This window comes from Nuphar pumila, chromosome 16 (genome assembly GCF_984573655.1).
Source record: "Nuphar pumila chromosome 16, dmNupPumi1.hap1.1, whole genome shotgun sequence".
Classification (NCBI taxonomy): Eukaryota; Viridiplantae; Streptophyta; class Magnoliopsida; order Nymphaeales; family Nymphaeaceae; genus Nuphar; species Nuphar pumila.
The window spans coordinates 2,530,610-2,542,601 of record NC_143264.1 but is presented as its reverse complement, the minus strand read 5'-3'; the positions used below and the strand labels follow the sequence as shown (position 1 = coordinate 2,542,601).

The 11,992-nt window shown below is 38.1% G+C and overlaps 1 protein-coding gene across 1 annotated transcript; it reads left to right on the top strand.

The window, feature by feature from the left end:
- The first annotated feature begins 3,361 nt into the window (after positions 1–3,361).
- On the top strand, positions 3,362–10,171 carry LOC149812663 (disease resistance protein RPM1-like). Its single transcript, XM_089992269.1, has 3 exons — positions 3,362–6,090; positions 9,150–9,366; positions 9,842–10,171. The coding sequence occupies exons 1-3, from the start codon at positions 3,362–3,364 to the stop codon at positions 10,169–10,171; spliced, it is 3,276 nt and encodes a 1,091-aa protein (XP_089848395.1).
- The last annotated feature ends 1,821 nt before the right edge of the window (positions 10,172–11,992 follow it).

Sequence of the window (11,992 nt, the reverse complement as noted above, 5' to 3'; positions counted from 1 at the left end):
CTATATTTAAATTTTCATAACATATTTGTGCGAATGTTAAGAAATTTGCACAAATACGCTCTGAAGAGAAAAATTGTCTTAAAAAAACAAGAATCGATGGTTTCGAACATGTGATTTTGGTATATTTAAGTTTTGCACGATGTTATTTACATAGGATAATAAGATCATCTTTTATTTTATTATTTTCATGAAAGTTTGCTTTTTTTTTAGTGGAAACCAAGCCGCTTCATTTTTTCTTGTAGACAATATACATAACATTTGATTTTTTAGGCAATAATTTAAACAAGCGGTTAATTTTTTATGCAAAAGAAATGGTGAAAGCATTGGAAAAAATTGGTAGATTTGTCATATTTCGAGTCTGGGTAGGCTACTTTTGTGAGAAGTTTTTTTGACTTGTTCAACTCACAAAATGAGAATGAAATGATGCCAACCGTGTCATATCATTTTTGTCATGTACGTGTGGTCAAGGCTGTCATTGATAAAGATACGAATTGAATTATTGATGTGCATGATCCAGCTTGACTTGAGAGAGTCTCACCTAGTAACATTTAAAAGTGGGGTTAATACGAGTTAGATAGATTTTTTCTTACTTAGAAAGAGAGATAGGGGTTGTTGCATCGATTGTAAGGTTATACCGGGAGAAAGTGTAGCTACACAACATAGAGTCTTAAGTTTAGATCTTAGAATTAGACAAAGCCGCAAAAGGGATAGACATAGGATAGATCCTAGAATTAAGTGATGGGCACTGAAAGGAGCTAAACAAGAAATATTTGTACAGCAGGTAGTTAAGGGAGCTGATTGGTGTCTCAATGAGGATTCAGAATCAATGTAGAATAAGATAGCAGGTGGCTTGAAAAAGGTGGTTAAGGAGGTATTGGGTGAGTCTAAAGGCGGTGCATCGCTAGGTAAGGATACATCATGGTGGAACGAGGATGTCAAATTAGCTATTAAGGTTAAAGGAGAGTGTTATAGAAATCTAAGTAAGAGTCATGATAATGAGAATTTGGAGAAGTATATGATAGCAAAGAAGGAAGCTAAAAAAGTAGTTCGAAACACAAGAGATAAGGTATATAAGGAGGTTTATGACAAGTTGGATACCAAAGAGGGCGAGAAGGATATTTATAGACTTGCAAAGATGAGAGATAGGAAATCGAGGGATCTGGGTATGGTTAGATGTATCAAAGATGAAACTCAAAGGATTTTAGTCAAAGATGAGAAGATTAAGGAGAGATGGAAAGATTATTTTGATAAGCTATTTAATGAAAGTCATGTTGAGGATCTTAGAGACTTCTCCATTCCTTTTCATGAGATGAATCGTGACTTCATGCGTAAGATTCAAAAGAAAGGAATTGCAGAGGCTTTGAAGAAAATGAAATCAAGAAGGGCAGTGGGCCCAAATGGTATACCTATCGAGGCTTGAAAATGCTTGGGAGAGAAAGGTTTAGAATGGTTGACAAATCTTTTTAACAAGATTTGGCGGACAAATAAGATGCCTAATGAGTGGAGGAAGAGTACGTTGGTGCCTCGATATAAGAATAAGGGTGATATACAAGATAGCATAAACTATTGTGGTATAAAACTCATGAGTCATACTATGAAACTGTGGGAGAGGGTGATTGAGTCTAGGTTGAGGAAGGTTGTCATGATATCGAAGAATCAATTTGGTTTTATGCCTGGAAGATCAACTATGGAAGCTATACATCTTTTTAGACAACTTATTGAGAGATATAGAGAGAGGAACAAAGATTTGCATATGGTTTTTATTGATTTGGAGAAGGCATACGATATAGTACCTAGGGACGTTCTCTGGTGAACAATGATGAAGAAAGGTATTTCTCTCAAGTACATTAGTATAATTAAAGATATGTATGAAGGAGTAGTAACCAATGTCCACACTTGTAGAGGGGTGACAACCAATTTTCCTATAACGGTTGGGTTACATCAAGGATCTGCTTTAAGCCCTTTCCTATTTGCTATAATGATGGATGAGCTTACGATATCAATTCAAGAAAATGTGTCGTGGTGTATGTTGTTTGCTAATAATATTGTTTTGATTGATGAGTCCAGTGCTGGGGTTAATGCTAAGTTAGAATTATGGAGACAGACATTGGAAGCAAGAGGTCTTAAGTTGAGTAAGAGTAAGACAAAATATATGGAATGTCGGTTTAGTAAGCAACGAAGTAGTGATGGGAGTGTATTGAAGCTTGGGGAGCAAGAAATACCGGTGGATGATTGTTTCAAATATTTGGGATCTATCATTCAAAAGTATGGAGAAATTGATGGAGATGTAAATCATAGGATAAAGGTTGGGTGGATGAAATGAAAAAGTGCAACTGTAGTGTTGTACGATCGTAGAATGCCATTGCGGTTGAAAGAAAAGTTTTATAGGACGACTATTAGGCCAACTTTACTATATGGTACGGAATGTTGGGTTGTCAAGAGACATCATATTCAAAAAATGAGTGTAGCTGAAATGCGTATGCTTAGATGGATGTGTGAAAATACAATAAAATATAAGATTCGGAACGAGGAGATACGTAAGAAGGTAGGCGTTGCACCCATTGAAAATAAGATGAGAGAGAATCGTTTACGGTGGTTTGGACATATTCGACGAAGGCCTAATGATGCTCCAGTTAGAAGGATGGAGAAATGAGAAAATATATTAGTTAAAAGAGGTCGGGGTAGGCCTAGGAAGACTTGGATGGAGATGATAGGAAAGGATATGAATGCTTTGAACCTCACCGAGGACATGGCATTGGATAGAAAATGATTGCAGGAGAAGGATTCACGTGGAAGACCCAGAATGATTTTCTTTTTTGGTTCATATCGTGGGATGAAGGCGTAGTTGTTGTTGTTGTTGTAGTGATTTGATGGCAACATGTTTTTACTGTCTAGACTAAAAAAAGAACGACAAAAACTTTTATGGTTTGATGATCTAACAGCAAAAAAGTTTTTGTCTCATGGAAGCCAACTAAAGGAGGACAGTAAAAACTCTTGCCAAAGGAAAACAGTTTTTGTGGTGAAAAAAATTTAGAAAATTAGTGAAATTTGATATCTGAGACATTTTTGAAGCTTTTTCTTTGAATTATATGGGTTGTGCCCATCTTTAAGGAATATTTTAGCAAATTGAGTGTGTATGTACAGTTTGGCGAGTACTAATATATTGACCCAGACCAGTCTTTGATTGCGGATGGAAAGTGATAAAGGCACTCCCATCCATGCAGATCGTACCCATTTCTGCTCGTAAGTATAAAATGAGTGGCTCTCCATTCACTACCACTGCGAGCCTAGGGACAGACACACATTGCTTTTAAAAAAGAGAGGTGCAGAGTGAAATCGGGGAATAGGACGAGCTTGATCGATGGCTGAAATTGCTGTGGAGTACCTGCTCAAGAAGTTGGAAGCCTTGGTGGTGGGAGAAGTGGAATTGCTGAAAGGAGTTGAACATGAAGTGGAAGAATTGAAGACGGAATTGAGAAGCATGAAAGCCTTCTTAAAGGACGCTGATAGAAGGAAGGATGGTGAAGAAGGTATAAAGGAGTGGGTCAAACAAGTGAGGGGCATTGCATATGATATCGAGGACGTCCTCGATGAGTTTCTGCTTCAATTCGGAGGACAACAATCAAGTGGGGTTAAGGCCTTAGTGAAAAAGGTTTCTTCCTCACGTCATAAACTTGCAAAAGAAATGCGATCCATCAAGGTCAAAGTGCTGAGGCTCAAGGAAAGACAAAAAAGATATTCTTTCAAGGAATTGCAAGAAGGAATTGCTTTTGGAGGGCTCCAACGTCGCCGAGAAGCGCCTCATGATGAACAACTAGATTTGGTGGGAATCGACCCAGACATCACAAAAGTAATAAGGTGGTTGACAGGGGGAAACCAACAACTTACACCAATTTCTCTGGTCGGGATGGGAGGTTCAGGAAAGACTACCCTAGCAAGGGAAGTCTTTAATGACAAATTAGTAAGGAAACACTTTCACTGTTATGCTTGGGTTTCTGTCTCCCAATCCGTCGATGCTGAAAAGATTCTAGTATCCTGCATAAGAGATTTTTACAAGTCAAGGGAAGAGATTTGTCCAGATGGCATAGAGAAGATGGACATTTCAAGTCTCGAGGAAACACTCCTTTTTTACCTTCAAAATAAAAGGTACGTTCTTGTGTTAGATGATGTGTGGAGTTCAATTGATTTAGAAAAAATCCAATTTGCATTACCAAACACTGTGCGTGGAAGCAGAGTCATGATCACAACTCGCATAAACGATGTTACTCGCCCAATAGAAAATAGAGTTCGTTTGAAGAGCCTTGTCCACCACGTACAACCCCTACCTCATGAAAAAGCAATGAGCCTATTTTGTAAGAAGGCATTCAGAGATGAGCCTCAAAACGTTTGTCCTCCGCATCTTAAAGAAGTATGCAGCGATTTGGTAAAAAGATGCGACGGTTTACCTCTTGCCATTGTAGTCTTAGGAGGTATTATGTGGCACAAAAGGAAATCTGAACATGAATGGAGAATTGTTCATGATAACCTTAGTTCAAAGTTCAATGATGTCGATGAGCCTTCGAGTATGGGTAGAGTGCGTTCAATCCTTTCTTTGAGTTTTGAGGAGTTACCCTTGTACCTTAAATCTTGTTATTTGTATTGTGGTGTCTTTCCAGAGGATTATTTAATCAAAACAAATAAGCTGGTCAGACTATGGGTGGCTGAGGGCCTCGTAGAAAACCAAGAGGGTATAACATTAGAGGAGGTAGGGAAGCAGTACCTTGACGAGCTTATACAAAGGAACTTACTCCAAACTGTGAGATGGAAGGTAGGAGAACTTGGAGTAAAATCATGCCGAATTCATGACCTTTTGCGTGAATTAGTTATATCCATATCAAATAATCAGAACTTTTGCACTGTTTTAACAACAAAAAGTTCAAGGATTAATGAAAGAATTAGGCGTTTGTCACTCCACAATGACAGTCATGAAGGCATTTCATCGAGCAATCAAAGTACATCGCATCTTCGCTCCCTATTCTTGTTTGAGGAATGTACGCCTTCTTCCTTCTTTGACATGCTTTCCTGTTTTAGATTGATGAGGGTGTTGGATCTAGAACGCATTCTCATTGAGGAACTGCCCGATGCTCTGGGTGATTTATTTCATTTGAGGTACCTGAACCTGCGTCGCACTAATATCAGGAGACTCCCAAGCTCCTTGGGGAAGCTCCACAACCTACAAACGTTAGATATCAAAGAAACCCCAATTTATAGTCTACCAGAGGAAACATCAAAGATGAAGAGCTTGCACTACGTTTGTGCTTTTCCGATTATTTTATTTCCCCTTACCTTGAAATACCAGTATGTGGCATGTAAGATGCCGAAGGGAATATGCATGGTTACAGACCTTCAAAAACTCTCGGGCATAAATGCTACTACAGAGATTGTTCAAGGGATCGGTAACTTGACCAAACTGAAAAATCTTGCGATATTCAAGGTGAGAAGTGAACATGGGAGTGACCTTTGTGCCTCCATTGCAAATATGAAAGACCTGCTTACACTCCGTGTATTTGGTATTGACGAGGAAGAGCATCTCCAACTAGAATCTTTGTCGCACCCACCAACACCTCTTGAAGATATCCAAATATTTGCACGTCTGAATGAGTTGCCATGTTGGATCGGCTCCCTCGGCAACCTTGCTAGGTTGGAACTGGCCTTTTCCAGATTAAGCCAAGATCCATTTTCTTTGCTCCAATGGTTGCCAAATTTGGTGAGTCTTTGCCTCATGATGGCTTACGATGGAAAAGAATTACGGTGCGACATATCAGAAGGTTTTCCCAAGCTAATGGAGCTCTTTATTCGAGCCCTTGTAAAATTAGAAAGTGTGTGGGTGAAGGAGACAGCGTTGCCCAAACTTCAAAAGCTATACATCCAAGGGTGCAAGGAGATGAAGAGGGTGCCTCATGGGATTCAACACATCAAGACAATCCAACAGCTTAATTTGTTAGGAACGTCGGAGGAGCTGATAGAAAGCATACAAAGGCATGGAGGGAAAGATTACTCCATGGTCAAACACATTCCTGAAATCGTAACCGCAAACGATCCCAGGCAACCGTGAGGAAGCATGATCAGGTGAACTCACATATTTCAGAAAATTTTATTCACAAGTGTGCTTTTTCTATTTCACTTCTTTTCCAACTTTTTCCTTTGCTTCATTCCCTTGCAATTTCATATGATTTTTGAGAGAGAGAGAGAGAGACCACACCCTTGCCATTTGACAATCTTACATGTTTGATTACAGGGAAGTATATATTGCAAGCCAATAATTATGCTTAAAGATGCTTTGCGGTACCCTACTTTAAGCCCTCTTAAAGTTGAAGAGCCAGGGTCTTTGCGCTTCATTATCTTTTATTATTTTATATATGCTTTACTGTCTTCGTATTATGTTTTGTATGACAATGAAGAATGTCTTGATTTGGCATTTTATAGTACTCTTGAGTGTTTAAAGTACTGATATTTAGCATATTTATACTACCGTAAAAACTGAATTTGTGCTTTGATATTCTCTAAGGCATTGGAAGGTTTGATGTATATTATCGTTGAAATAAATGCAGTCCCTGTGTTCTTTCATTAATTCACAAGCTGTTCAGATGTTATAGTTTTATGAGGTGGTCAAATTATGAGATAGCTAGGTGTTTTCTTTTTCGGTGAATAAGTTCAGATCCAGTTTGAAACTTGGTCTGAAATAATACAGCCTGAGCTCCTTTTCAGGTTGATCCAAATTTCCTTTTTTTTTTTTTTTTGAGAATAGCTCTGGTATGAAATTTCATACTGTTTTTTAATGACGAGGAAAGAAACGGGGGTCTCTTATGGGCCCTCTTCTTAGAAATTAAACCAAGGTGTGTGCCTTAACCCCAAAAGGACACCCACCAAGCAAGCCACGGGTATAATTCCATTAAAAATCTATTTCATCTATGGGTTTCCACAGTATTACATCAAGTACCACCCTAACCAATTTGGGGTGTCAATCGGTAGGGTTTGGTTCAGAACCAAGTGCAGCCAGACCTGGCCCAAAATTTTGGGTATGGTATCGGGTCTGGACTTGAGTCTAATTGAACCCAATATAAGAGAAGCCATACTCCGACCTGTTAAGACCTACATAAACCACACCCGGGTCATACAGTATTTTTTTTATCATTTTTACATTGAAAAATTGTGTGTCTTAATTGGAACTCGGGTCGGGGCTGAGTTTGGTATAAAATTTCACAAACTATACCCCGGACCATGTATTAATTGGACCTTCAGATCCGGACCCAAAACTTAATCGTGTCTTCTTATTTATCACCATACTCAGACCCTATAGGGTTTGGTGTGGATTGGATCCTGGTAAACCGGATAAGTTGACACCCTCCCATGTCATGGTAAATCATGGTTGTCATGCCATAAACAAGCATTTCTTTTTTTTAATGATGAAGTACCCTCGGCGAAAATTGGGTCACTTAATGGGCCTGGTAAACTTTGTGTGGAGTCACCAAACACCCAAGCTTTCATGACGCCCACCACTTACAGGCACTCGCACACCCAGTGAGTGACTGAGAGTCCAATGGACAGTGACTTCTGAATGTTTTCTTCCAAAAGTATGGAATGTTCAAGAAATGACAGGCAACTTTTTGTTTTTTACCAATGCAGTCTTTGTTGGATATATGGATCCGGGTCTAACCCATTGGGTGGCCTGGTTTAACACTAATGACTTAGTGGACTGAGTAGTGGAGGCTAATAATGACTTAGTGGGAGGAGGTTAACACCTCTCTTTCCTCCACTACCACTGTATAAAGGGGGTCTGGCTGGGCTATGATGAGAGAACATTGCCTTAGCCTAGCTTAGATTGGGTTCATTTGAGTTCAAGGTCCTGCTCATCGTTGACTTAAGGCCTAAGTGTCATCGGCTGAAGAAAATGCCAAGCACCTACACTTGCACTCTATGACGTCTTCAGGCACGCTTTTGTATTTGATATTGTCTATGGTTTTTTTTATTCCTTTTTATATATGATAATATATTATGTGATCACATTCGTGAATTGATTTTTCTATGGTTTTGTACATTGTTGATTTTGCATACATCATCTCTCATCTTGTTAGAGAGAATAAAAGAATAACAATACTAAACGATCAATTAAAATAGGCAAGATACCAATGTATTCATAAAGGTAATCTTAACATGTTAAGGCACTAAAAATGAATTATATTATAGTACATGAAATTATGACATTTCATACATAAGTGTTTATCTCCATGACTCGTTCTTGTGATAAAGGATGGTATATGATCTGACCCGGGGGCAGACCCGATCCTATGTAATTTGGCTGGATCAGGTCTGTCTGAAACCATTGTGATGCTCGAATCCAGATTTGATGTGTGAGTTCGGATCAGACCCAGACCTATTTAGGATCCAAATTTGGGTCTAATCCGAACATGTGGTTGGATCATGACCCAGTTGGATCGGTACGTACTAGACCCATTTAAGTTTTGGGTCTAGTCTGATCTAGTTATACCGAGTTATGATGCAAACCCATCAAGGATCTGGGTCTGGATTTGATCCAGATGACCCAGATCCTATTTGGACCGGGTGAGATCTAGATTCATATGGTTCATGACTTATCTGGATACTGTTTTGACTGGATACTAGATCTAGATTGGATCAGCTCAGATCTAGAACATGGTCCCGATACTATTTACATCTGATCTGGATTAGGAAACAATTTGACTTTTTGGGGGACCAGTTAAGAGCCATTTTGACTGACAGTTTTTCACTGATTCTGAGATGCTAAGACCTTGTTTTTCATAAATCTATGAAGATACAAGGATATTTTGGCATTCACTTATAGGGTTGTATGAACTTTTGTTCATGAAAATATCGGTTCATTAGGTTTTGAATCGGTTCAGACCTTTGGATGCCCGGTTTGGGACCATTTCAGACCGATTCGAAGTATTTTTGGACTGGTTCCTATAAGAAGATTTTGTTTTTTTTACCCATATGAGCATGTTTTTGTTATTTTTCATGCTTTATAAGTATTCATTATTGAGCAATCAAAGTGCATCACATCTTCGCTCCCTATTCTTGTGTGAGAAACGTGTCATGCCTTCTTCTTTCTTTACCATGCTTTCCTGTTTTAGATTGATGAGGGTGTTGGATCTAGAAGGCATTCTAGGAACTGCCAATGCTCTGGGTGATTTATTTCATTTGAGGTACCTGAACCTGCCTCGCACTACTAATATCAGGAGACTCCCAAGCTCTTTCGGGAAGCTCCACAACCTACAAACGTTAGATATCCGAGAAACCCCAATTAAAAGTCTACCAGAGGAAACATCAAAGATGAAGAGCTTGCATAATGTATGTGCTTTTCTGCTTGTTATATTTCTTAATACCTTGAAGAAAATTGGTGGGATATGAAACGCCGAAGGGAATATACATGGTTACAGACCTTCAAAAACCCTCAGGCATAAATGCTACTACATAGATTGTTCAAGGTATCAGTACCTTGACCAAACTGGAAAATCTTGCAATATTCATGGTGAGAAGGGAACATGGGAGTCACCTTTGTGCCTCCATTGCAAATATGAAAGACCTGCTTGCACTCCATGTAGCCGGTATTGATGAGGAAGAGCCTCTTCAACTGGAATCTTTGTTGCACCCACCAAGACGTCTTAAAGATATCCAAATAGATGCACGTCTGAATGAGTTGCTCTGTTGGATCGACTCCCTCAGCAACCTCGCTAGGTTGGATCTGGCCTTTTCCAGATTAAGCCAAGATCCATTTTCTTTGCTCTAATCGTTGCCAAATTTGGTGCATCTTTACCTCTATGAGGCTTACGATGGAAAGGAATTACGATGCAACATATCAGAAGGTTTTCCCAAGCTAAAGAAGCTCTTTCTTATAAGACTTGCAAGATTAGAAAATGTGTGGGTGAAGGAGACATCAATGCCCAAACTTCAAACCCTACACATCGAAGGGTGCAAGGAGATGAAGAGGGTGCCTCTTGGGATTCAACAAATCAACATCACTCGACATCATTATTTGTTAAGAATGTCGAAGGAGTTGATAGAAAGCATACAAAGTTGTGGAGGGAAAGATCACTCCATGGTCAAACACATTCCTGAAATCATTCAGTGTGAAGAACTTGTTCTAGGATGGTAACCGCAAACGATCCTAAGCAACCATGAGGAAGCATGATGAGGTGAACTCACATATTTCAGAAAATTTTATTCACAAGTGTGCTTTTTCTATTTCACTTCTTTTCCAACTTTTTTCTTTGCTTCATTCCCTTGCAATTTCACATGATTTTGTACTTCCAATGTGGCAAGGCAGCCTGAGTGAGAGAGAGAGAGAGAGCACCCTTGCTATTTGACAATCTTACATGTTTGATTACAGGGAAGTATATATTGCAAGTCAATAAATGTTTAAAGATGCTTTGTGGTAGCCTACTTAGGCCCTCTTGAAGTTGAAGAGCCAGGGTCTTGAGCTTCACTCTTTTTTATTAATTTATAATTTTATATATGCTTTACTGTCTTCATATTATGTTTTATAAGACAATGAAGAATGTTTTGATTTGGCATTTTATTGTACTCTTGAGGATTAAAGTACTGATATTTTATGTATTTATACTGCCATAAAAATCGAATTTGTGGTTTGATATTCTCTAAGGCATTAGAAAGCTTGATGTATGTTATCGTTGAAATAAATGCAGTCTGTGTTCTTTCACTCATTCACAAGTTGTTCAGATGTTATAGCTTTACACTACAAGAAATTTGTGGATTAGCGACAGACGCTATCCGATGATAATCTATCATAAATCTTTCACTAATCCATTTAGCGACAGATTGGCGATGGCTTAGCGATGGATAGTGTTCGTCATAATTTCCTGGTCGCTAATTAGCGACAGAACAAATCTGTCGCTAATTCATGATGGAATAGTGAATGTCATGATCCGTCACTAAATAAGCACTGATTTGGTTTTGCAACAGATACATATCCGTTGATAATCCGTCGCTAAAATTTCCGGATGGATATGTTTTCGTCGCTAAATTTCGTCGCTCATTTAGCGACGACTTAGCGACAGATTACATTCTGTTGCAAAACATCAGTTGATTCAATTTTTGAGACAAATTAATATCCGTCCCTAATCCGTTGCTACATTCGTGATGGATATTAGCGATGAATATTATCCATCGCTAATTCATCATAATTTTTTTTTTTAAATTTATTTGAAATATAAATATTTAGAAAAAAAATCTCGTTATATAATTTATAACCTATGTATAAAAAATAGAGTACACATAAAAAAAATATATACAAAACAGGTGAAACAAATTTAACACAAGTTATAAGTGAAACAAATTTAACAACTCACTATAATCCTTACCAAGTTCTAATTAGCTACAAGTGAACATATACAAAGAGTTTTGTTTGAAACAACAAGTACGTGAAACAAATTCAACACATAAATCTAATCATCGCCAATATTTGGAGCATCATCCTCTTCATTGTCTAGATCTCCCCCTTCATCCATGCCTCCATCAACTCCTCTATGTTGATCATCTCCATCATCCTACAAGAGAACCAAAATGTTAGTATTGATAAACAAAATATAATGAAATAAATTATATGCAATGCACCTAATCTAAGGAAATCAAAATAACATGGTTGAATGACACATAGACTAGCAATAAAGTGAAGAACATTAATGAAATTCAGATATGTGTACTAAGGCTGACTAAAAAAATTTATAGTGATTCAATCATGCAGATATGCGCTCTAAGGTTGTCCAAAAAATGTGAGTGATTCAAGCATGCATATATGGTTTATAAGGCTCAAATAAATGAGTTATGTATCACAATCATGCATATATATGTGTTATAAGGCAGTCAAAAAACTTTCATAGTGATTCAATCATGCATATATGGGTTATAAGGCAGTCAAAAAACTTTCATAGTGATCAAATCATGTTTATATATGTTC